The 27,053-nt window shown below is 39.1% G+C and overlaps 1 protein-coding gene across 1 annotated transcript in view; it reads left to right on the top strand.

Annotated features, from left to right (window-relative positions):
* The window catches only part of LOC136247996 (basement membrane-specific heparan sulfate proteoglycan core protein-like), a 121,563-nt gene that overhangs the window by 67,589 nt on the left and 26,921 nt on the right, over positions 1-27,053 (top strand). The window contains exons 21-27 of the mRNA XM_066039814.1: positions 43-315; positions 719-985; positions 1,043-1,291; positions 1,347-1,619; positions 25,095-25,361; positions 25,424-25,678; positions 25,734-25,991. Of these exons, the coding sequence (XP_065895886.1) occupies positions 43-315; positions 719-985; positions 1,043-1,291; positions 1,347-1,619; positions 25,095-25,361; positions 25,424-25,678; positions 25,734-25,991 (1,842 nt within the window). The remainder of the gene's footprint in view (positions 1-42; positions 316-718; positions 986-1,042; positions 1,292-1,346; positions 1,620-25,094; positions 25,362-25,423; positions 25,679-25,733; positions 25,992-27,053) is intronic.

Here is a 27,053-nt window from a genome sequence, read left to right on the forward strand (position 1 = left end):
TAGAGATAATTTAAAAAGTTTTATTGCATTATTTTAATCCAGGAATAAAGCCTAAAATTGTTGTTCATCCAAGTACTCAAGTAGTCACTTTAGGTATTGACAATGAAAGTTTACTACTAACTTGTGAAGCTATGGGAGTATCATCATATTATTGGGAAAGACAGGATGGTAGCATTCCATCTGGTGCTACTGGAGTGTATAGTAATACTCTAACTCTTGTTAATTTAACACCAAAAGATGCTGGCAGCTACCGATGTCTAGTTGGTGATCATGGTGACAAATTGTTCTCAGATTATGCTAGGATAATAGTTAATGGTCAGTAAATATAATATTTGGTTATATACATGTACCCTACGATAATTGATACTTGCGTGCCATATGTACATATGTGACCAGATTTGTGAAAAGGGGTCTTCCACACACATCCAATTCTATGAACTTGGAAGACCATTACTTAGTGTGCAAGTAAGATGTAAACCTGAAAGTTTTGCCATCTATTGCTCTATGTCGGTGCTCACTACTGACCAAATTACAGGTCAGTAGCGTTTTCGGAACTGAAGTTATGAATTGTCCAAGTTAGCATATTGGATGTGTGAGGAAGACCCCCTTTTGCAAATCCGGTCACAATTATGGTTGTGATGGTCACTTACACCATACTGAGTATATTGGTAGCATTTACATTTCTTATAACTCAATGGAAAATAATTTGTTTTTACAGTCAAAGTTCCAAGAATTAGCACACTTCCATCACCACAAAATATTGATCTCACACAAACTGCTACATTCACATGTTCTGCTACTGGTTATAATGTAAATTACCAGTGGACAGTTGGATCAGGATCATTTCCTAGTAAAGTGACTGGTATAAACACCAATACCCTGGTGATCCCAGATGTGAGGTCATCTGATGATAACACCTACACTTGTACCATTAATAATGATGGAGGTAGTGTCACATCAAATCCAGCTAAACTAACAGTTACTGGTATGACTATTAAGTGTTACATGTCAACTAAGTGGTGATGAACACTTTGGTATACAGGTCTACCAGAGGTGACTGTGTATCCACCCAGTCAAAGTATAGAGGTTACACAACCTGTCAAGTTCACTACCACAGTGAGTGGTGTAGGGAAGGAGAACTTCAATTACCAGTGGAGACACAATGGAGAAGATATTAATGGAGAGACTAGTAATATTCTAACTGTTGATAGTATATCAAAGAATCTCAGTGGAAGCTATGAGTGTGTAGTCAAGAATGAGTATGGGGATAATGCAGCTGCTTCTATATTAAGTCAGTTGAACAATGTCTTGTATTTTTAAACCATACGTACATGTACTTATGCTAGGTACAAAGCCTGCAATTACTGTTCATCCATATAGCCAAGCAGTCACTTTGGAATCTGATACTGAATGTTTGCAACTAACATGTCAAGCAGTAGGATGGTCATCATACTTTTGGGAAAGACAGGGTGGTAGTATTCCATCTGGTGCTGTTGGAGTGGACTCTAACACTCTCACTATTGGTAACCTTACACCAGAAGATGTTGGTCACTACCGATGTGTAATTAGTGATGGCAGTGACAGCAGCTACTCTAACTATGCCAACATTACAGTTTATGGTTAGTATACTTTAAATGCACATTATACTGAATGTGATGTCCGATGTTCATCAATGAGGCTGCAACATTAATTTAATTTTTTGACCAATTTCAAAGCTATAATACAGTCATACACTTCTGGCTTTGAAATATTTATCTCATCTTTTTAATTATATAGGGTTTGCACACGAATATACAACTATTGTTATTTACCAGGGATGACTTTTAATGACATCTGTATACTTTAGAGATGATTTCTGTGACTAGATTTAAACCAAGTACACTGTAGATGACACGAGTGACAAAATATTGTCACGGGTAACTAATCTGGTTAGATGCCTACTCATGGGTGATTAATTTATTAATAACTAAACTTCAGAGTATACCATGTGTGGCATAAACTGCTGTATTCTAGTAGTACTAGCTTTCTTGTCCCAACCATAGTGAAATAATTAATAATAAGATTATTGTTAACTATGAGTAGTCATCATTTGCAGTTTGCTGGATTTAAGGTTAAAAACAGCATCAGTTCTATATACTGTAATTGTTAGACATCAAAACACAGGGTTCTACAGATTTTAGTAACCCAAAAGGCTCTATGTTGTGGTCAGTGGCAGAGGAAACACCTTTATTTAGGGAGGGGGCTGGGGGTCTAGCTTGGTGATGCCATGGCCTACCTGTAAGGTAACTAACTGCTGACAATAGCTGCCCTCCACCAACTGTATCTCCTTTGTTATAACTACATAGTAGCTTGCTACGCTACTCCTCTGAAAAGTACTGTGACTGCTTTATTAGAGTATCTCAATCTTTCCTGCTCCATTAGAGTATCTCAAATTATTGATGCTATTGAGCTAGGCTCTCAATGACAGCTATAGATAATCTAATCCAAAACAACCAAGCTATAAAAAAAGAGTGCGACCCTCAAAAAGGCTATGGTGAAAAAAGATGTGAAATTCAAGGTGGCGGCCAAGAAATTGCTGTGATGGTAGGTTAATGGTAAAAATTTTAATAACAACAATTCAGGTGAATTTGGTGCCGCTTGGTCTTGGTACAAAATTCACCTGAATTGTTGTTATTAAAATTTTTACCATTAACCTACCATCACAGCCATTTCTTGGCTGCCACCTTGGATTTCACATCTTTTTTCACCATAGCCTTTTTGAGGGCCGCACTCTTTTTTTACAGCTTGGCTGTTTTGGATTAGATTTCACTTCTTTTTGTATTTGTATACCCTAAAGCCAGTCTATGGCCAGCTTTAGGGCTTTTTTAACCTATCTTTTTTTCTTTACCACAGGAAGAAGAAAAAGATGGAGCAGATTTAAAATAGTTTAACTAATTTCAGATTTTATCAGTAAATGTACAAAATTAATTATATAATACATACATTTATCACATGCCAATTATTCCCTACGGATAACTTGTTTGCAGATGATCTCTCTACTGGGTAACTGGAAATGCAGCTGAACTCTCTACAGGGTGGTTTGCTTATAGATTAACTCTCTACAGGATTCTCTCTATAGGTGACCGGATGCGAAAACAGGACATAATCGCATTTTTTCCAAATTCTTGTTTGTTGAGTATTTATAATCTATGTAGCCAAGTGTACCCACTTCCAAATTTTCAGCTTCATATGCCAAATACTCTGGGAGTTACAGCCCTACAAAGTAGCAACAACAGAAAAATCGATTTGTACAGCAAGTATAGGGAGAATAAATTACAGGCGCTTACAAAAACGGTTGTAACTTACCAACGGATCGAGGTACAGAGCCAAACGTTTCACCATCGTGTTCACCATGAACAGGGGAATAAATTACTGGGTACGTTTTTCCTTTACTCGCTCTTCTTCACTGCATACAAAGACGAAATTCATGAAGAAAAATCGATCGCATACGATTGCTTCGACATGACATAAACAAACGCTCGTAACGTACGTGTGCTTGGGTCTACTGCAACGAAACAAAGAATTTCCAACTCCTCATTAGCAGGCGAATAAGATGATATCCAGGTTTTTATTGTTAGTCCCTTCCTTCACTAAAAAAGAGGGGTTAAAAAATTTTACGGAATTTTTCAATAATACACAAGTATTTCACCCAATGTATTCAATGCCTTATTATATAGTATAAGGCATTGAATACATTGGGTGATCATGAAATACTTGTGTATTATTGAAAAATTCCGTAAACTGTAAATTTAGGCTTGAGCGATTATGTCCCTTTTTCGCAGATCCGGTCACAAATTAGGATGACTTGTTTCTAGCTGAACTCTCTGCAGGGTTATCTGTTTGTAGTTAAACTCTCCGGGTGATTTGTTTGTAACTGAACTCTTTACAGGATGATTTTGTTTGTAGCTGAACTCTCTACAAGGTGATTTGTTTCTTACTGATCTCTCTACAGGGTTACTTTGTCTGGCTTATCTCTCTAAATGGTGATTTGTTTTTATAGATCTCTACAGGGTGATCCTTCTAGCTGACCTCTCTACAGGATGACTTGTTTGTAGCTGAACTATCTGCAGGGTGGTTTGTTTGTAGCTGAACTCTCTACAAGGTGATCCTTCTAGCTGATCTCTCTACAGAATGACTTGTTTCTAGCTGATCTCTCTACAGGGTGATTCGTTTGCAGCTGAACTCTCTACATGGTGGTTTCTTTGTAGCTGAACTCTCTACAAGGTGACTTCTTCTAACTGATCTCTCTACAGGATGAATTGTTTGTAGCTGAACTCTCTACATGGTGGTTTCTTTGTAACTGAACTCTCTACAAGGTGACTTCTTCTAGCTGATCTCTCTACAGGGTGATTTGTTTGTAGCTGAACTCTCTACAGGATGACTTGTTTCTAGCTGAACTCTCTACAGGGTGATCTGTCCGTAGCTGAACCCTGTACAGGGTTATTTGTTTGCAACTGAACTCTCTACATAGTAGTTTCTTTGTAGCTGAACTCTCTCTACAAGGTGACTTCTTCTAGCTGATCTCTCTACAGGGTGACTTGTTTCTAGGTGAACTCTATACAGGGTGACTTACCTGTAGCTGAATTATCTATCATATTAACTGTTTGTAATTGAATTCCCTACAGAATAACTTGCCATGTAATATAATTCTAAGTTATAAACGTAGCTGAAAGCTCTATTAGGGTGACTGTTCTATTAGAGTATCTCGATCTTGCATTTGCTACACGTAGTTGCCTTTCAAATCATAACTCAGTGGTTTGTAATCCGATTCCTCTGTACTACTGTAAGGGAGTTTCTATGATGATTGTTCCAGCTACATACTGATTTTCAGCTCATTTTTCTAAGCGGTTTTCCTGGTAGACGTGAAAACTAATAGTTTTTTTATTCATAAAATCGATCGCGTAATTTTGACACAGGTTGAGTTTTGTGTCATATCTCCATGGTCTTTATCTCGATTCCTTTCAAACCACAATAAGGCACTCCTACGATGGTTACTTCATCTACATATATATTTTCAACTAATTCCTCCAAGGGGTTTACCCTGTAGGCATGACAGACCTTCGACCTTGTTGTACGCAAATAATCGGTCATAACTCCTCATCGGATTCCTACCAAAGGTGGTACTGAGATCCGCCTTAATGATCCCTTTAAGTGTGCCAAATTTCAGCCCGATCCGAGCACGCATTCGTGTTTTATGGTGGATTTTGCGAAGTGTCACTATGCGAAATGAAGATGAAGAAGAAAGAATGAAGAGATTAAAACGAAATTTTGTTCGCTCGTATCTCGGAAATGGCTGGAGCGACTTCCTTCAAATTTGGTATGTAGACTCCCCTAACTGGCCGACACTTCTGTAGCAAATTTGGTTGCAATGGGATTAAGGATCACAGAGCTACATAGGTGTGAAAATTGCATTTTCTTCCTGTTAATATACTCACGGTGTGGCGCGACAGCTTCTTGGGCCACACGACACTACCGTGTGTCTTGATCACGGTGTGACGCGCCCATATCAAAACTACTCTGTACATTTTGTCAAATCACAGCCAAAACCTCAATGGTCTAATTTTTTTTTCACAGAATTCTAAGTTTTACCTTTAAGGCCACCACAATGGGGTAGTGCTAAAAGCCGGAACGGAATAGAACGGAACGGAACCAATTAGGGCACGCGCCAAGTAGAAAAATTGTTTCATATGGATTTTGCATCGTTTCCAACTGCCACACAGTGACTAGAATTGTGCTAGAGTTCATTTCCTTCTACTTATACGCAAGCTAGAAATCACGCTCTCGAAGTTTCTATTTAATGCCCGCCACGTGGCATGTTGTGCTCTTACCAATCCATCAAATTCTGTTTAATCCTGATGTAGAATTGCTTCCTTATCATTGTAAAATGTAAACTACTGTAGTATTTTCATGTTATAGTCGTGTCCAACTCTTTAGTAACAGCAAGAGTCCATAATAAAAAAAGTTATTATGGACTCTTGGTAACAGTGAGGATGGTTTTCTGAAGTCTTCCAGCATGGGCAATAATTTACGAAAGTTAACCACAGTGCATGTTAGTGGCTGTGAATCATATGCTTACAGTGCTTACAAAATAATAGTTTAGCAGGTTAAATGATAGTTTTTCAGCGTAGGTAGTAGCAAAACGCTTTCGTGCAGTGGGCATTAAATAGATACTTCGAGCGAGCGATTTCTAGCATGCCTACAAGTAGAAGAAAACTAACTTCATCACAATTCTAGTCACTATGTAATGGTAAGAAATGGTGTACAATCTGCAAAAACGATTTATTAACTTGGAGCGCGCCCCGTTCCATTCCGTTCCGGCTTTTAGCACTACCCACTACAATGAGATAACTTGTTTCTCATCAACTTCCCATAGAATAGCACATGCGGGCGGACGGGTTTTCTCATTATCTCATTATTGCACAAAGCCATAGCTTATTTGTACAAAACCAGTATAATAATCCTTTATTTTAAGTTATTGGCAGGGTGCACACCAAGCACTGGTGCACACTGAGGGTAAAACTCTGAGTGCACATAAACTTCAACTTCAGTAACAAACTTTCAAGTCCTTTACGAGAGTTCCACCAGTCTTGGGGTCATGTACACAGCAGCAGCAGCAGCAGCGGCAGCAGCAGCAGCAGCAGCAGCAGCAAACAGCAGCAGTGTTAGCACGTTTAGGCTGGTCAGTCTTATTAGGGGGAGGGGCTGTGCAAGCTTGTAGCAAAAGTAGCAACACTAAAGCTACTATGACTCTTAGATATGATGGCCCTACACATAGTGCATGCAGGTCATGGTACCAATACTAGTGTATAGTCTAATGTACACTGTAGAACTCATTGTTGATGCCTTGGTGGTTGTTGATACTCCAGAAAGCACTCTAGTCAACACAGAAGTAAAAAACACTCATAAATGGTGTCTGTATCTCAATGGAATTGCAGTTGTTCATGGAAATAGTGCTTTTCTACGTGATAAACCCACTACCACAACACTTCAAAAAAAGCCATGCTGCAATCTCATGCAATAATGAGGTGCATGGGAAAAATAAAATTTTGGTGCGGGCAGTTGATGAGAAACAAGTTATCTCATTGTAGTGGCCTAATTCTAAAGAATTAATCATTAAAAAGATGTAATATCTACTTTATAACCATTTCACTACCTCAGGTTTGTCAAACAAGCTGATTAAAAAAAAAACCTTGTCATTTCTTGTAATTCCCTTGTCCAATACAAAATACATGTGTTTTGTAATATGTTCAGAAAACACAGAAGTACAGGTATTAGCACCCATAATTTCTACAGCACATTATACAATGAAAGAAAGCCCATGAATTGCCCTATACAATGCCGCCTGTACTGGGGTTGTAACATTACCACAGTGTCACTTATTCATTGTTGATTACGGCATAATGTTCACTCCATACAAAAGCCTATTGGAGAAATTGATTATGCGGGTGGACAAATCCCTAAAGTACAGACTGTTATCCTCCACCAAATCCCCAAAACTTGGTATCATTGTATGTGTTGAAGCGTACTGATTAAGAATCCACCCGTACTGAGTGTTTAACTGGTAATTTTACCGAGAAGTACTCGAAAAACCTTGTTTTCCCAGCATTTTTTAACGTACCTGATGATGTGTAATTCACCAGAACAATGCTCTTTCGGCCCTTCCCATTCATCTCAGAGCAAAGTCTAATATACCACAGGACTTAATTGACATTAATGAATATGATAAACCAAACGGTGTTTCTGTAAACTGAAGTATGCGGAAGTTATAGTGGTTTGTTTACGAGGTGGTGTAATTTTTACTGGAAACGGGCAAAACCTTGCAGAATAAGGTAAATTTGACATTAGTTTTGATATGCGGATTCTTGGGCCGCACGACACACTACCGTGTGTCTTGATTTGGCTAAGCCCCTCTGTAACCTTTTTGACAGGGGGCTAGAACTCCCTTGCCCCCCCCCCCCCCCCCCCCTCCACCATCCCTGGTTGTGGTGCCTGAGTGAAGCGAGGGTGCTACTACAGAGCCTGAAGGCTTCTAAATTCCATGTAACACTGTGTTTCAATGTCTAACTTATTCAGACCACTGCTCATTGTTGCACTTTCACAACTGCTTGTGACACAAGAAATATAGCATTCATTATATGAACAAGCCCAATACATCCCCTTGTATATGCTTTGTAATGGCACTTGCTATCCAGTTAAAAGCCTATGTGTTGTCAGTAATACAGGAACGTAATTGCCGTATTTTGGATCACCTCAGAGACAAGGATCTAATGAGTTGAAAACAAGGGATTTACAGGGTTTACTTACCTGTAAGTAGCCATTGAAATTCGAGTATTTTGTCTAAGCAATATGTGAACCATGGCTACAAAACATGTTGCGCTTATGTGCACTCCATCAGAGAGATATACTGTTGGTAAACCATGAAGCTAAAGCCAAGGTGTTTATTAATACTATATTGCTGATGACTGAGGAGCAGGTGTGTACATATGTAACTACTATACACTAAATAATTATAACAGACAATGCAGACTAATTCAATAAAGAAACTTACACTTAATTCAACATAGTTTGGCGTGGCAGAAATGCTGGTAGAATTCTTGAAGTCCTCCTGCTTGCTCAAAATGGACTTAGCAAACATATTTCCATATATCCCCAGGACTTGTCTGTCTATATCAACAAACATAGGAGCAATGTTACCTGCTGCCATCCACCATTTAAGTCGTCAGGTGTGTCTACCAGTGGATATAGACTTTTACTAGATGGGGTAATTGATTGTTTAGTGCAGGGTTGGCTATTAGCCTGCACTAGTTCAGGTGAATTGACATACTACCACAGTCAATTGTTTGCCTGCCTCGGGTCAATGGCCATGACATAGTAATATGTAACGTGGCCTCATATATGAGAATATATGTGACCGGATTAGTGAAAAGGAGCCTTTCATAAACATTAAATTTACGAACTTGGCAGAACATAACTTAGTGTTCAAGTAACATATAAACCTGAATTTTTCTCCATCCATTAAACTTTGTTGATGCTCAGTACTGAACAAATTTGAAGTCAATAGCTTTTTTCTAATAGTTATGAATCATCAAAGTTGATAAATTGGATGTGTGAGGAAGACCCCTTTTGGTAACACATATACTTAGTTAGATGAGTATAATGCTTACCTCAGATAGGTATATCTGTGTTTTGGGGTGTATATATACAACAAGCAGCTCCTTTGAAGTTTGACATCATCATTGTATATAATATATATAATATATACCTGAAACAAAAACAGCCTTGGGGCTGTAAAAAAAAAGACGCTGCCAAGCAAAGTAGGATCAATCAAACAAGCTTATTCAACATGACTGGTAATAACAAGGACTGATATCAAGTTGCAGCCAGGTGAATGCAGTATTACCCATTCTCTTTGTATCTATATAATAAAACTAGAGCAAATACACATGCAACTGTTATTAAATTGTCATTTGGCCGCTTTTTTTTGTAGTGTGTGATTTTAAAAGTGACCAAATGACAATTTAATAACAGTTGAATGTGTATTTGCTCTAGTTTTATTATATGGATACAAAGAGAATGGGTAATACTGCATTCACCTGGCTGCAACTATATCAGTCCTTGTTCTTACCAGTCATGTTGAATAAGCTTGTTTGATTGATCCTACTTTACTTGGCAGCGCCTTTTTTTTACAGCCCCAAGGCTGTTTTTGTTTTAGGATAGCACACATATTTGTCACTGAGCAAGACCAAAAAAATTAATGCATAAAGCTAATAGCTAATTCCATGTTTGGATATCACAACAGCTTAAACAGTTATTGTGTGTGCTACATCATAGCTTGGGAAATGAAGTGGCAAAACCAAAGAATGTAATTTGGTACAGGTAGGCAGGTACTTGTCTGTGTTGCAACCTCAGTAGGGTATGGCTTCTAGGCACCATTAAAACCATCAGTGAACAGATTGAGTAAAGGCCATTTCCCTACAGGTGAGTATATGCCCCAAACTTCTTATTATACTGGATTGTCCCTTGAAATGCACAAACAAAGCTGTATTGTGAGTTGCGTTAGCTACTTCAGATCCATTATTAAATAACAACTGAACAACAAACACTACAAGAGTAGCACGTATGATAGCAAGTTCATTGATGTTACTACACTGATCATGTTCACTTAGCATTGACATTTATGGCCAAATTTGCACCGAGTTCACTGACTGTAAATGAACGCTACTGTAGTTAGAGGTGTCTTAAATTTAAGATAGGGTTCTAAAAGACCACAAAATAAATCAGCAATTAGTGTAGGCGACATTATTATCCTATGAGTGCATGTATAGAAATTAACTCACCACTTCCCAGAAAAACGGCAGGTCATAATCGAGCAAAACTACTCCATATGTTTAATCACATATCAAAGCTTGTCCCCTGAAGCACAAGAGTGAATGAATCACACTTTGAGAAAATTGCTTATGGTGGCTCTCGCAAGACAGGTGGAGTTCCAAGATTAGTACTGAAGAAACTTAACTAGCCAAAGAACTTGTGATAGCAAATCTAAGGCTGTAGAACTATCACAGTCTAAGGTATAAGAGTAAAAAAAAGGGCAGCTCACACTAACTAGTATGCGAAGGAGAAGCAAAATTCCATACGGTGTTACTAAAATATAACAGGGATTACTTACTTAGTAATACGCTTATTTATGTAGTATGGAAGACCCTCCTTATAACTCCAGGAGGCCCCTCCTTATAACTCCAGGAGGCCCCAAGCAAGCAAATATGGCAGTCAGTGTCTATCTTTCTTTAATCATAAGAGAGCAAAATCACTACAACCACAACTGTGACATACAGAGGCTCTATCAAATGTGATGGCATAGAATAAAAATGGGAGGTTATGCACACCCTGGCCAATTACTGTTTTTTAGTACATTTAAATATTTGGCCTTAAATGAAGCAGTTCACCAATTTTGAGCATCACTGTCCCAGTTTTACCCTTAAAATACCCCCAATGAGCATAAGCTATTTTGCATAGAATAAAATTGGAAGCATGACCAATGCATCATATGAAAGTACAATAATAAAAGAAAATCAATTACAACTGTTGTTTCTTGTAACATAATCAACCCATCGTTCTTCAGGGATAACATTTCGGCACATCTGAGTTAAATGCGTCAGTTTGGTAGCAGTTATTTCGCGCGTTTTCTTCAGTTGGTCATATGTATCACTTTCTAAGGGGAAAACATTAATATCTGCTGTATACCCCGAGTTCAGTGTTAAAGGTGACTTCTTAGATCTCCCGCCATAACACCCTTCATGTACTAACATAGTGGCATTTCCAGTGTTTGGAGATGTAACTATCACAAAGTCATGAAGTTCACGAATACCAGGTAACTTGCTGTATTTAGCACTAATTTTTTCTCGCCAATTGTAAATCAAGTCACCTTTCACTAGTTTAGCTGTAATATGATTAGGTTGGGACATTACGTTTACAAGCTCACTGGTGTTGAATACATCAGAAGAGTTAAATGCCTTTGATGTAATTGAAAACACTCGATCTACATCAAACTTTGTATGGCCAGCCACAAGAAACGAGAAGCGCAAATAATCCAAGTATTTTTGCTGTATTGTTTCCATTCCCCATTCCATAAAATAGGCATTTTTATTAGTGCTTCCTGTATTGTCTAGAAATATATGTACCCGTTTAATCCATGATGGGAAAGCAGCATTGCTCCTGATGTAGTCCATTAAAAGTGATATAGTATGATCCGTATTTTTTGGACCAATTGTTTCGTCAAAAATGTATAGCATCGAGTGGTCCTCTCGATGATCCACAACCCCAAAAATATCGTGTGACAGTTTTTGTAAATAATATGTACTGCCAGGCTGTGGAGACAACCCCCAGTATGGAACAAGCTTCTGCATTTGAAAATCCACGCTAAGAACTGCTGTAAAATTATGTCGAAGATTTTCCAGTGTTTCATTTTCTTCATTGCTTTTATTCTGTTTGTTTTCTAGTTTACAAATTTCTTTCCATTCCATTTGGCATCGACTTTTTACCTCATTGTAATAATCATGTGATTGTTGCGCTTGCTGTCGATGTACTTTCACTTGTTCATTTATCTGAGCCATTTCATCCTCAATAGACTTTTGTTGATCTTCGTCAGCAGAACCTGTCTGACGAATACGATTTAAAATAGTTTGCTTGGATCGTAATAACTCTTTTTGCTTGGCACAAGTATCACAGTAATCCAGTTTATGGGGATATATGGCATGTTTTGGTTTTTCCTTTTTTAGCCAGGCACTTGCTGAATAATTTGACATGGTAGACTTGTGTTGCTCCTGTTGTGCTCGGTTAAATTCACCAACCAATGATTGCTTCACTCTTTCTTCATAGTTACTCACGCCAACCTTAGGAGTTTGGATTGTTCTAAATTTAGGTAAGAAATAATGGGTGGACGAGGAGCTTTCAGCACTTCGTCCATTTGGTTGAGAGTTTAAATCAACGAAGTTCAGAAATTCTTGTTTTGTATCGACTTTGGCAGCATGTGAAACACTTCCTGCTGAACCATGACGTTCATGTGGGTACCGAACCATTACAGTACTTGAATTATCAAGCTGTTTCCACCATGCCATGAAAGATATGTCACAACCCTCTGGCATTACCACATTCTGACCTAAATTTTTTGAGATAACTTCTGATTTGGTAAATGACCGAAGCGGTTCACTGAACTGCTTCTTTTTGATTTTTCTCTGTCTAGCTAACCGTTGAAAGGAAATGCCCAAACCGTGATGAACACACCGACAGCAAAACAAATAGTTACCTGTGGCATCAAATATGTTATTCCTTATCCAATCATTTTGTTTCACCAGATCTCTGTAGTGTTCTTTATCTTGCTTTTTAGGGTGGGGATTTATCAGTTTCCTTCGTTTCAGTTCACTTCCCTGCCTTTTCATCTCTTGAAATGTAGTAGCATATTTCTCCAGTACTGGAGCACAGCTTTTACAAACGTTTTTATTCCATGTACTCTGTTCAACGTGACATGCCATAGCCTGGCTGCTTGACGTACTGGGTTCATTATCACCGAGTGCCTTTGCAAATCGCGTGACAATCTGTATGGATTTCTACAGTTTCCTGTAACATATCGGTGCTTCTTATTGGATTTTCTACCTATCCTTGTGGAAGATGAACTGTCGGGCGTTTCACTGATAGAAGTACTAAAATCATCACTACACAAAGCATCTTCATCGTCATCTTCATCACACAAATCTTCGCTAGAACTAAAACAATCGTCTTGCTCTTCTTCTTGCAACATATCTTCTTCCTCAACACTGGCACTTCGTCTTATACGCTTTTGACAGATATCGTAATCCTCATCTTTATCAGACAAATCTTCGCTAGAACTAGTGCAGTCATTTTCCTGTTCTTTTTGTAGCACAACACTTTGTTGTACACGCTTTCTACCTCGCTTTCTACAAACGTCCACCATTTTACTTTAGTGTTTCCAAATAATGCCAACTTTGGGCTCGAACTAGATTAGGGTGCGCTTAATAATGGTCTAAAGTTTTGTTTTATTACCATGCTTCGTTTATGAGATATAGCGTAAGTATCCATGCTTGTTTTTCGCTACTTTTAAACGCTTTTTTCTGGATAATGTATGGTGTGCGTAAGCTCCCATTTTTATTCTATGTCATCACAAATATTAGAATACACAATTTTTATATTCTAGTTACAACATTGACCTAAGTGTAATGTTTATTGTTTGTCACATTAATCAAAGCTCTTGTTACAAGCTACTGACATCATCACATCACGTCCTTCCCTAGTTAAGCTCGTCCCGAGCGTCATGTTTTAGAACATCCAAGGACTTGTTCTTCTGATGACTCCTCAATGAGTATGGACATTTGTTTGGCCTAGATGGTTCACTTCTCTGTTCCTGGCTCTTAGTAGCTACAAATGTCTGATCCTTCTCCTCTGACTCAGGACTATTGCTTGACTCTGTACTGTTGGGGACAGGCAACACATCATTATCAACCTGAGAATTTGTCTGGTTTTCATGTCCATGTGTTAGATCAGTAGGATTATTATACGTGCTTGAACGTTCAACTTCTACATCAATTTCTTCCAACTGCCTTTGCACTTGTTTAGGAGGTCTGCCAGGCTTTGATCTCCTTCCACCATACCAGTAAAAGTCGGTAGGAAATGTAGGTGGACATTTGATGACCCTAGATTGATGCACTTGGATAGATGGGTCTGTAGGGAAGAAAACCTTGACTGCTGTAATATCTGGATTATCACATGAGGTGATTCGATAAGTCCATGCCAAGGTCTTGACAGCTTACGTTGTTTCCCTGTCTCGTCTTGTGGGAAGTGAATCAGAACCCATTCTCCTAGTCTGAGTCTACTTGGTTTAGCACGCTTATCATATCCAGTCTTTTGATGTTTCTGTGCTTTTAAAATTGATTTGGCTGCTAAGGCTCTAGCTGTTGATAGGGATAGTACTAGTTCTTCTCGATAATCTGCCACATCAGTTAGCTTCAATGACTTAGATGGTAAAGTGGCAGCCTCTGTTGGATGATGGCAATCAAATCCAATGAGCAAGAATGACGGTTTTTCACCGGTTGACGAATGTGGTGTGCTGCAGTAAGCCCACAGGACTCCTGATAAGTATGTGTCCCACTGCACTCCAAATTTGGAAACATGTTTCCTTAACATAGTCTTCAAGGTTCGGTTGAACCGTTCTATCATCCCATTGGACTGGGGGTGGTGTGCAGTGGTATTCAACTTTTTCATTCCAAGCAACTTGCACACATCCTGCATAAGACACGACAGCAGGTTTGTACCTTGGTCTGATAGCAATGCCTCTGGTACTCCAAACATTGGCACTATTTCTTGAGCCAAGAGCTTAGCAATTCTTTCAGCCTTCTGGTCAGGTGTAGCATAAACCATTGGCCATTTGGTAAAGAGGTCTTGAAATACAATTGCGTATTTATTGCCATTAGCTGTCAAAGGTAGCTCCATGATATCAATGCTAGGTTGCATTGGGGATCTTTACATAGTAAAGAGCTGATTGTGTCAGGTTTACTATTATCACTGCTAGAAATGTGAGCAACTTGAATTTCTGAACTGGCCTCCGAGTCAGGTAGTGCGGGTAAGACAGGTTGCCGTGAAAGTGCATCAGTATGTTGATTATTTATTCCTGCCCTGTGAATTATTTCCATTTTCTTAATTCCACTTCCGTATAACTTGCTCCACCATCGAGCATGTTGCCCAGTGAGATTAGGCGCCCCTAGAATGGCCTTTACAGCTGCATGATCTGTTATGACAGTCACATTGTGACCATAAAGATAATATCTAAAATGAGTAACTGCCCAAACTACTGCTAACGTTTCTAGGTTTGTGATGGCATAGTTGGACTCAGCTGTGGATACTGAACGGCTAGCATATGCTACTGGATGTAACTTCTTATCACCTTGGTACTGTGACAGTATGGCTCCCAAGCCTTGTTTGCTAGCATCAGTTTCCAGTGTGAAATCCTTATCAGAATCTGGATAGGCAAGCACGGGTGTTGTTAATAATCTGCTCCTTAAACTTTCAAAGGCTACTTCACAATCATCTGTCCATTGGAAAACTGCTCCCTTCTTAGTGAGTAAATACAATGGGTGAGCAATCTTAGCATAACCCATAACAAAACAACAATAATGAGATGTTAGCCCAAGGAACTGTCTCAACTGCCTCAAGTTAGTGGGAGTGGGAAAATGCCTTACAGCGTCCAAATTCCTGTTATTTGGCTTCAGTCCAGATGGTATCACCAAATGACCCAAGTAATCTACTTCATCACAAACAAATTGCATTTCTTTGGGTTAAGTTTCAAGCCTGCTCTCTTTAAACGATTAAACACAGCTCTCAGGTGAACGACATGATCATGCAAGGATTCTGAAAAGACTATTACATCATCCAAATAGACTGATACAAATTCTTTGCCACTGTCAGACTGTATTCCATGTAATACTCTCTGCATTAAATGCTGGAACACAGCAGGTGCATTCATTACACCGAATAGCATCACTCTGAATTCATACAATCCCTGGTGGGTAATGAATGCTGTCTTCTCTTGGCTGTTCTCATGAACTTTAATTTGCCAATACCCTGATGCAAGATCTAAAGTCGTAAAACACTTGGATTTCCCCAACTGGTCTAAAAGGTCATTGATTCTTGGTAAAGGGAATAGGTCTGGCTTGGTAACAGAGTTAAGAACACGGTAATCTACACAAAATCGTAGTGTTCCATCCCTTTTCCTTACCAAGACAACGGGACTGGACCATGGGCTCTTAGATGGTGTGATTACTCCACTTCTCTGCATCCTCTCTAGTTGATTTGCTATCTCTTGGCGGGCAGCAAAAGGTGTTCTTCTCACCGACTGTTTCTTAGGGGTCTCATCATTGGTGTCAATCTCAAATTCAATCAGGTCAGTTTCCCCTCTCTCATCCTCTTCTAGACTAAATATGTTATGATACTCCACTAACAGATCTTCTAAAGGTAAGTGCTCTTCTGACAGTAGTTTGTTTGACTCCCTCAGCATCTTGCTCATCTGTTGTTGTCTCCACTTAATTCGTTCAACTATTTCTCAGATTGTAGGCTGATACCATACAGGTTTACTTGATCTAGTAGGGGCTTTACTGCCTCCTCAACTGACCCTTCACAGACAACAGGTAAGTCTTCATCTTTGGCAACAACTAACTCCACTCCAACAACTTGACCTAAGTCCATACCTTTCTGTAACTGGTATGTGGACTTTCCAGTATTGGCTACCACTACTGCAGAAGAGCCATCCTCATTTACCTCTATAAGAGACTCTATAATCTTTAATGAGGTGTCCAGTGAATCTGAAGGCTCTAACATAAATGTGCCTATTTCATTCAGAACTTGTACTGGTACTACTGCAGTGAAATTGGCAGGCAAACGTACAGTTTTAATCAGACTCACTTGTGAGATATTACCCAATTCTTGCTTGAGAACACATTCTAGTTCACTTGGCTCTTGTAAACTAGGCTCATCATTCATGTCACTTCCCAAGGTTTGTGCTGGTTCAGTAACAGGGGTGGTGTTATTAGCCAGCTCTCCTGGTGTGTGAGTCTCCCCTGACCTTAATTCCATAGTAGTCACTGCCCCCATACTGACTTGGGACTCCATGTCCTGGTCTTCCCCAAGTGGCAGAATATCCTTCTTAATAGAGATAGTAATGGGTGTTATTGTAACAGGACCTTTCTGTACAACCTGCACATGAGGGTGATAGCTGACTACACCTAAGGTACGGCATACAGCTTCAGACAATAATAGTGCATCAGGAGCTACTAACTTGATATATACAGTAGTACACAATCTATTCTCACCAAAACTGATGTTCAGGTCTATCTGCCCTTCTAATGTTATGGGCTTTTGATCATATGTATATGCCCTCTGACCCGTTGATCTGATCTTGCTAGCCTCTAACCCTGCTGTTGACACAATGTGGTAAAGCAGATCACCTCGGACAATGGTTATGTCTGATCCCCTATCTATCAATCCAGTGACAGGAACTCCTTCAATTTTTACCTCTACACATCAAGATTCTCTACCATTATCACTGTAAGACCTTGTCCGGATCATCTTGTTATCTTTCTTCTCCTGAGCACCTGTCTTTTTACCTTGACTTTCAGTTTTGCGAGAGTGATTGTCACGAGCCAAATGATTTTGGCTGTCACACAAATAACACCTCAAAGATTGCTGCTTCCCAAATGATTTATGTTTGTTCCAGTCACCTCCAGATTTCTGGGTACTGTTGTAACTTTTTTGTAGTGATCTTTTATTAACAATGATGATGATCTATCACTCTTCAAATACTGTTGTTTCTTCTTTAACTCAGCCAACCTCCTCTCTTCTTTCTTCGCTGCTACACACAATTCTCTATAGTTCTGAGAACCAGATACTGATGGTGACTCTATCAAAGTGTATGACAGACCTTCCTGTGATTGTCCATACAATAGCATATCTCTAGTTTCTGCTGACAGATTTTCACGACCAAATGCCGTTTGAAATACTTTCTCCAATCACCGTATAAAATCAGATACAGTCTCACTTGGCTTTTGGCTAGTGTGTCGAAAATCCAAAGCTGCTATTGACTGATTTCCAGGGTCAAGACGTTCCCTCAATGCTTTTATGGCTGTATGATAAGTGGCTTTGTCTTTGGAATCCAATAATTTCCATTCTAGTAGTGTTCGGCCTCTCAGGTGACCAGCTAACTGCATTAATGACTCATCCTCTGTCCAACCGTTCCAGCTAGCAGCACGCTCCAGTATCGGTATCTAGTCATCAATTGTGATCCGACTGTCTTCTGTGGTAAACTCATCTATAGGGGGAGCTTTCCCATGACGTTGTTGTATGTGACAGTGACCAAGCAGGGAAGTAACAGTTGGAAATCCACTACTTGTTGTACCAACGGAACTGATAGGCCTGCTATAGAATAAAGTGTTAGACAATGACACATATGGATTGGTTACCACATTCACCCCTGAACTACTAGAAGGGCCCACAGGTCCAAATAACTCATGTGGTTGCCACTGTGAAGGCTGTACTGTAGACTGGTGTAAATATCCACCTGTATGTTGCTGATTATTTGTTGAAAGTTTGGATGTAGATTGCATCACGCCTGACTGAAGAAATGGGACATTGCTGGTAACACTTGTTTATCTCAAGAAGTCTACATGACTTGTCCTTACCTCCTGGGGGTCAAGTAATACAGAAGACATGGTACATGTGGTACTAGGGGTTACACTAGCAAATGACAAAACTGGTAGAGTTGACAAACTTGTCATACCTGTTCCTTCTACCTTCAGCCTGGTTAGCTCCATTTCTACCTCATTCAGTCTGTCTTGTACTAGTTTCATCTCTTCCTCCTTTTCAAACATCAGGTTGTCATGAACTGTAAGCTGCTTGCAATTTATCTGCCAAAGCTCTTTAATCCTTTCTGTACCCTTTTTGACCTCCTCCTGGAGTTTGTATACCTGTGAACATGACAACTGTAAATGTTGTTGGAGGGATTCCTTTTCAGCAGCCAATTTTTCACTTTGGTGCTCTCTAACTCAATGACCTCTTGGGCTTCCAGAAGTCTCTGTTGTTGTGCTGACAATTCCTTTCTCGGACACACTATTTCTTCCTGAGCTGATTGTAACTGCAGTCATGTATTTGTCAACTCAGTTTTCATTAGACTCAGGATTTCCTCCACACATTTTTCTTCTAAAGAAAAACTCTCCCTCTTCTCACTATCTCGGGCTGGTGATGTCCTTGATGAACCTGACACCAAGGTTGGAACTGAAACTTCACTTCCTGGAGCTAGTGATGTTCCAGATAGCTCCTCCTTCAAGACTGGAACTCTTAGAAACATACCATCCATATCTTGCAGTGACAATTCTTCTCCTCCCTCAGTCTCTGTGGCCACTACTTCAACATTGGAAGGGTCATGGTTATTGTCATGCAGTTTACCACACACCATTACTAACAGGTCACTACTTGAGGCTGTAGTGGGAAAGTCCAAGACCCCTGCAATTTGTTGCACTTGGTATAACTGGAGTCTCTTTGAATTGAGAGGAAAGGTCACAATTGCTCTTTCCATTTGCAGTTCCTCCATAAAGGTTAAAGCCTAGCAACACTCTGGAATCTCTTAGCAAACTGTCTGTAAGCTTATTCCTGCTAGCTACTGCTGAACTACTTCTCTAACAGTCTCACCTCCTGAAAGGCAGTGTCCTCCTGCTGGTCTGTGCCAAATCTCGGTAGGACCTCCACTGTAGCATGGAAGACCCTCCTTATAACTCCAGGAGGCCCCAAGTAAGCAAATATGGCAGTCAATGTCTATCTTTCTTTAATCATAAGAGAGAGCAAAATCACTACAACCACAACTGTGACATACAGAGACTCTATCAAATATTAGAATACACAATTTTTATATTCTAGTTACAACATTGACCTAAGTGTAATGTTTATTGTTTGTCACATTAATCAAAGCTCTTGTTACAAGCTACTGACATCATCACATATAACAATATACCAAAGGTTTTGTTGTATCACAAGTTTTTTTTTTAAAGTATAGTTTTAAAGGTAGGTTTTAGGTGTGCGTTCTATTAGGGTTAGTCGCTCTTGTAAATAATTCAAGGTAATTGCATGCCTTACTTTCCTTGGCCACACGACTCATTACTGTGAGATTCATATCATAATAATTATAAAGCTTGATGGCATATGATATAGGGTCTTTCTATATTGTGGCAGCACTCGCCATGCAGTAAACGTGCGCACAACAAAACATTGAAAATCATTGTCAGCTCAAAAACTTTCTTATAAATACTCATCTAATCCAAAACAGCCAAGCTGTAATAAAAGTGTGTGGCCCTCAAAAAGGCTATGGTGAAAAAAAATGTGAAATGCAAGGTGACGGCCAAGAAATGGCTGTGATGGTAGGTTAATGGTAAAAATTTTAATAACAACAATTCAGGTGAATTTGGTGCTGCTTGGTCTTGGCACAAAATTCACCTGAATTGTCATTATTAAAATTTTTACCATTAACCTACCATCACAGCCATTTCTTGGCCGCCACCTTGCATTTCACATCTTTTTTCACCATAGTCTTTTTGAGGGCCGCACACTTTTTTTACAGTTTGGCTGTTTTAGATTAGATTTCACTTCTTTTTGTATTTGTTTACCCCTAAATCGGCCTATGGCTGGCTTTGGGCCTTTTTAAACCTATCTTTTTTCTTTACCACAGGATGAAGAAAAGATGAAGCAGATGTTAAATACTTTAAATATTTCTGAATTTATCAGTAAATGTACAAATTATATATATAATACATATATTTATTACAGAACTCTCTGCATGGTGGTTTCTTTGTAACGTAACACTCTACAAGGTGACTTCTTCTAGCTGATCTCTCTACAGGGTGATTTGTTTGTAGCTGAATTCTGTACAGGTGATTTGTTTGCAGCTGAGCTGTTTACAGAATGATTTCTAGTAGCTGAACTCTCTACAACGTAACTTCTTCTAGCTGATCTTTCTACAGGGCGATTTGTTTGTAGCTGAGTTTTCTACAGGGTGACTTGTTTGCAGCTGAACTCTCTACATGGTGGTTTCTTTGGAGCTGAAATCTCTACAAGGTGAATTCTTCTAGCTGATATTTCTACAGGGTGATTTGTTTGTAGCTGAACTTTCTACAAGGAAACTTCTTCTAACTGGTCTCTGTACAGGGTGAATTGTTTGTAGCTGAACTGTCTACAAGGTAACTTCTTCTAGCTGATCTCTCTACAGGGTGATTTGTTTGTAGCTGAATTCTGTACAGTTGATATGTTTGCAGCTGAGCTCTTTACAGATTGGTTTCTTTGTAGCTGAACTGTCTACAAGGTAACTTCTTCTAGCTGATCTTTCTACTGGGTGATTTGTTTGTAACTGAACACTCTACATGATGGTTTCTTTGTTGCTGAACTCTCTACAAGGTGAATTCTTCTAGCTGATCTCTCTACAGGGTAATTTTTTTGAAGTCTGTACAAGGTGCTTTTTTGTAGGTGATCTCACTGCAGGTTGATTTGTTTGTAGCTGAACTCACTAAAGGGTGATTTGCTTGTAGCTGAACCCCTTACATTGTGTCTAGTTTCTAGCTACTACCTGCTCTCTCTACAGGGTGATTTGTTTGTAGCCGATCTCTCTACAAAGTGATTTGTTTGTAGCTGATCTCTCTGCAGGTTGATTTGTTTGTAGCTGAACTCTCTACAGGGTGATTTGTTTGTAGCCGATCTCTCTACAGGATAATTTGTTTGTAGCTGAACTCTCTATAAGGTGATTTGTTTGTAGCTGAACTCTCTACAGGGTGATTTGTTTGTAGTTGACCTCTCTTCAGGGTGATTTGTTTCTAGCTGATCGCTCTACAGAGTGATTTGCTTGTAGTTGAACTCCTTACATTGTGTCTAGTTTCTATCTGATCTCTCTGCAGAGTGATTTGTTTGTAGCTGATCTCTCTACAAGTTGATTTGTGTGTAGCTAATCTCTCTGCAGGTTGATGTGTTTGTAGCCGATCTCTCTACAGGGTGATTTGTTTGTAGCTGAACTCCCTATAAGGTGATTTGTTTGTAGCTGATCTCTCTGCAGGTTGATTTGTTTTAGCTGAACTCTCTACAGGGTGATTTGCTTATAGCTGAACTCCTTACATTGTGACTAGTTTCTAGCTGATGTCTCTACAGGGTGATTGTTTTTGTAGCTGAACTCTCTACAGGGTGATTTGTTAGTAGCTTATCTCTCTACAGGTTGATTTGTTTGTAGCTGAACTCTCTATAAGGTGATTTGTTTGTAGCTGATCTCTCTGCAGGTTGATTTGTTTTAGCTGAACTCTCTACAGGGTGATTTGCTTGTAGCTGAACTCCTTACATTGTGACTAGTTTCTAGCTGATGTCTCTACAGGGTGATTGTTTTTGTAGCTGAACTCTCTACAGGGTGATTTGTTAGTAGCTTATCTCTCTACAGGTTGATTTGTTTGTAGCTGAACTCTCTATAAGGTGATTTGTTTGTAGCTGATCTCTCTGCAAGTTGATTTGTTTTAGCTGAACTCCTTACATTGTGACTAGTTTCTAGCTGATGTCTCTACAGGGTGATTTTTTGTAGCTGAACTCTCTATAAGATGATTTGTTTGTAGCTGATCTCTCTGCAAGTTGATTTGTTTTAGCTGAACTCCTTACATTGTGACTAGTTTCTAGCTGATGTCTCTACAGGGTGATTTTTTGTAGCTGAACTCTCTATATGGTGATTTGTTTGTAGCTGATCTCTCTACAGGTTGATTTGTTTGTAGCTGATCTCTATGTAGGTTGATGTGTTTGTAGCCGATCTCTCTACAGGGTAATTTGTTTGTAGCTGAACTCTCTATAAGGTGATTTGTTTGTAGCTGATCTCTCTGCAGGTTGATTTGTTTTAACTGAACTCCTTACATTGTGTCTAGTTTCTAGCTGATGTCTCTACAGGGTGATTTTTTGTAGCTGAACTCTCTATAAGGTGATCTGTTTGTAGCTGATCTCTCTACAGGTTGATTTGTTTGTAGCTGAACTCTCTACAGGGTGATTTGTTTGTAGACGATCTCTCTACAGGGTAATTTGTTTGTAGCTGAACTCTCTATAAGGTGATTTGTTTGTAGCTGATCTCTCTGCAGGTTGATTTGTTTTAGCTGAACTCTCTACAGGGTGATTTGCTTGTAGCTGAACTCCTTATATTGTGTCTAGTTTCTAGCTGATCTCTCTACAGGGTGATTTGTTTGTAGCTGGTCTCTCTACAAGGTGATTTGTTTGTAGCTGATCTCTCTACAGGTTGATTTGTTTGTAGCTGAACTCTCTACAGGATGATTTGTTTGTAGCCGATCTCTCTACAGGGTAATTTGTTTGTAGCTGAACTCTCTATAAGGTGATTTGTTTGTAGTTGATCTCTCTGCAGGTTGATTTGTTTGTAGCTGATCTCTCTACAGGGTAATTTGTTTGTAGCTGAACTCTCTATAAGGTGATTTGTTTGTAGTTGATCTCTCTGCAGGTTGATTTGTTTGTAGCTGATCTCTCTACAAGTTGATTTGTTCGTTGCTGATTGCTCTAAAGGTTGATTTGTTTGTAGCTGAACTCTCTGTAAAGTGTTTTGTTTGTTGCTGATCTCTCTACAGGGTAATTTGTTTGTAGCTGAACTCTCTCCACCGTGACTTGTGTGTAGCTGAATTCTCTAGAGAGTGACTTAATTGTAGGTGAACTCTCTACAGGGTGCATGACTTGTTTATAGCTGAACTCTCTTCAGTGTGACTTGTAATGTTCTGAATCTCTACAGTGATATATTTGTAGCTTAACTCTCCACAGGGTGACTTGCTTCTTGCTGAACTGTCTATAAGATTAACTGTTTGCAGCTGAATTCCCTACAGAATAACTTGCAATGTAATAGAATTCTATAATGAAGTAAATAAATTAGCTGAATGCTCTATTAGGGTGACTGTTCTATTAGAGTATCTCGATCTCGCATTTGCTACACGGAGTTCACTTTCGAATCATAACTCAGTGGTTTGTAATCCAATTCTTCTATACTACTGCAAGGACTTTCTATGAAGATTATTCCAGCTATACACCGATTTTCACGTCATTGCTCTAAGCGGTTTGCTTAGTAGGCGTGAAAACTAATACTTTTTTATTCATAAAAATCGATCGCGTAATTGTGACACAGGTTGGGTTTTGTGTCATATCTCCATGGTCTTTATCTCGATTCCTTTCAAACCACCAAAAGGCACTCCTACGATGGTTACTCCATCTACATAGCAATTTTCAACTCATTCTATGAAGCGGTTTACCCTGTAGGCGTGACAACAAATCGATCTTGTTTTACGCGAATAATCGGTCATAACTCCTGAACCATTCATTGGATTTGCACCAAATTTGATGCTAGGATTCGCCGTTGGATTCCCTTTCTGTGTGCCAAATTTCAAGGCGATTGGAGTACGCGTTTGCGTTTTATAGCAATTTTTGCAAGTATGCAAAAACACGAAGAAGAAAAAAAAAACGAAGAAAAATAATCGAAAGTTTGGCAGCTCATATCTCGGAAATGGCTTAATCGATTTTCTTCACATTTGGAATGTAGACTCCCCTGGCTGGCCGGCAAGTTGGTAACAAATTGGGTTTCAATCGGATAAGGAATCACCGAGATGCAAAGGTGTGAAAATGACGTTTTCTTTCTTCCTGTCAATATACTCACGGTGTGGCGCGCCGGCTTCTTGGGCCGCACGACACACTACCGTGTATCTTGATATACAGTGTATACAACCTACAATTATGAGTATTCTCAGATCTTGTCCATGAAGAATTGTACAGTAGTTGTAGACAATCAATTCCATCACCACAGTTATAATTATTTGTTGCTATGAAACTATAGCAATACTCTGACTAACAATAACACAATTGCTCTCCATGTTACCTTATATGCATGTAGCATTTTCTGTGTATCAATCCTTACGGATTGATGATTTTACATGATAATACATATGTATTTATAGTCAAAGCTCCAACCTTAGTGACACAGCTATCCTCACAAGCAGTTGACCTCACTGAACCCATCACATTTGTGTGTTCTGCTACTGGTTATAATGTGAAGTACCAGTGGACAATTGGATCAGGATCATTTCCTAGTAAAGTGACTGGTATAAACACCAATACCCTGGTGATCCCAGATGTGAGGTCATCTGATGATAACACCTACACTTGTACTATTAGTAATGATGGAGGTAGTGTCACATCAAATCCAGCTAAACTAACAGTTACTGGTATGACTATTAAGTGTTACATTTTAACTACAGTATGTGATGATAAACACTTTGGTATACAGGTCTACCAGAGGTGACTGTGTGTCCACTCAGTCAAAGTGTAGAGGTTACACAACCTGTCAAGTTCACTACCACAGTGAGTGGTATAGGGAAAGAGAACTTCAGTTACCAGTGGATACATAATGGAACAGATATTCATGGAGAGACTAGTAATACTCTATCTGTTGATAAAGTAACAAAGGTCCTTGGTGGAAGCTATGAATGTGTAGTCATGAATGAGTATGGAGATCATACAATATCTGCAGCTTCTGAATTAAGTCAGTTGAACAATGTCTTGTATTTTTAAACCATACGTATGTGTACTTATGTTAGGTACAAAACCTGCAATTACTGTTCATCCACATAGTCATGCAGTCACTTTAGCATCTGATACTGAATGCTTGCAACTAACATGTCAAGCAGTAGGAGGATCATCGTATAATTGGGAGAGGCAGGATGGTAGTATTCCATCTGGTGCTATTGGAGTGTACTCCAACATTCTCACAATTGTAAACCTAACACCAGAAGATGTTGGGAACTATCGATGTGTAGTGAGTGACAGGAGTTTTTCTAACTATGCAACAGTTCACGGTTAGTCTTACAGTCATGGTTTAAATACACATCAGCTACAGTTTAAGTGACCAGACCTGCAAATATAGGGCATGTGGGCACATAAAACGTGTGTTGTAAATTTTTATTTTGTTGTGCTACTGTGTGATCATGCAATTTTCATCAATTATTACACTTTAAATTGGCTTTGTAATGATAGTTGATATGCTATCCCACTACTGAGATATAACCCATCATGTGATGGGTTGTAATTTTGTGCCTATTTTTGCAAGCCTGGTCACAGTATGTCACTGTATGTTGTTGGAAAATGATCCAAATCACACATTAGAAGTTGTGAGATAAACGGTTTTAAAGAATTCTTCAAGTCAGCATAACTCGCCATGAAATTTACACAAAGATGCATCAATCTATTATCTTTCAGATCACTTCCAGTACTTGTAGCTGTTCATAGAGTTTCCTGCCAAATAAGAAACACCACCTTCACAATGGATAGCAAACCCATCGCTACTGCTGAGTGTGTTAAAGATCTCGGAGTACTAGTGGCACAGGATCTATCCTGGGATAGTCAGTATAAATTAATATCAGGTAAAGCATACAAGATGTTGGATTTCATAAGAAGAAGCTTCTCAGTTAGTTGCCCAATTTCAGCTAGAAGAAAGTTATACATCAGTTTTGTGAGATCTCAGCTCCTATACTGTTCCCAAATTTGGAGGCCCTCATTAATCAAACACATAAACATTCTTGGAAGAATACAGAGGAGAGCAACTAAATTTATTTTTAATGACTTTCATTCAACATATAAGTCTCGCTTGGTGACCCTAAAGATGCTACCTTTAATGTATATAATTATCTAATCCAAAACAGCCAAGCTGTAAAAAAAGAGTGCGGCCCTGAGAAAGGCTATGGTGAAAAAAGATGTGAAATCCAAGGTGGCGGCCAAGAAATGGCTGTGATGGTAGGTTAATGGTAAAAATTTTAACAACGACAATTCAAGTGAATTTTGTGCCAAGACCAAGCGGCACCAAATTCACTGAATTGTTGTTATTAAAATTTTTACCATTAACCTACCATCACAGCCATTTC

Source organism: Dysidea avara, chromosome 2 (assembly GCF_963678975.1).
Source record: "Dysidea avara chromosome 2, odDysAvar1.4, whole genome shotgun sequence".
In the NCBI taxonomy this organism is placed as follows: domain Eukaryota; kingdom Metazoa; phylum Porifera; class Demospongiae; order Dictyoceratida; family Dysideidae; genus Dysidea; species Dysidea avara.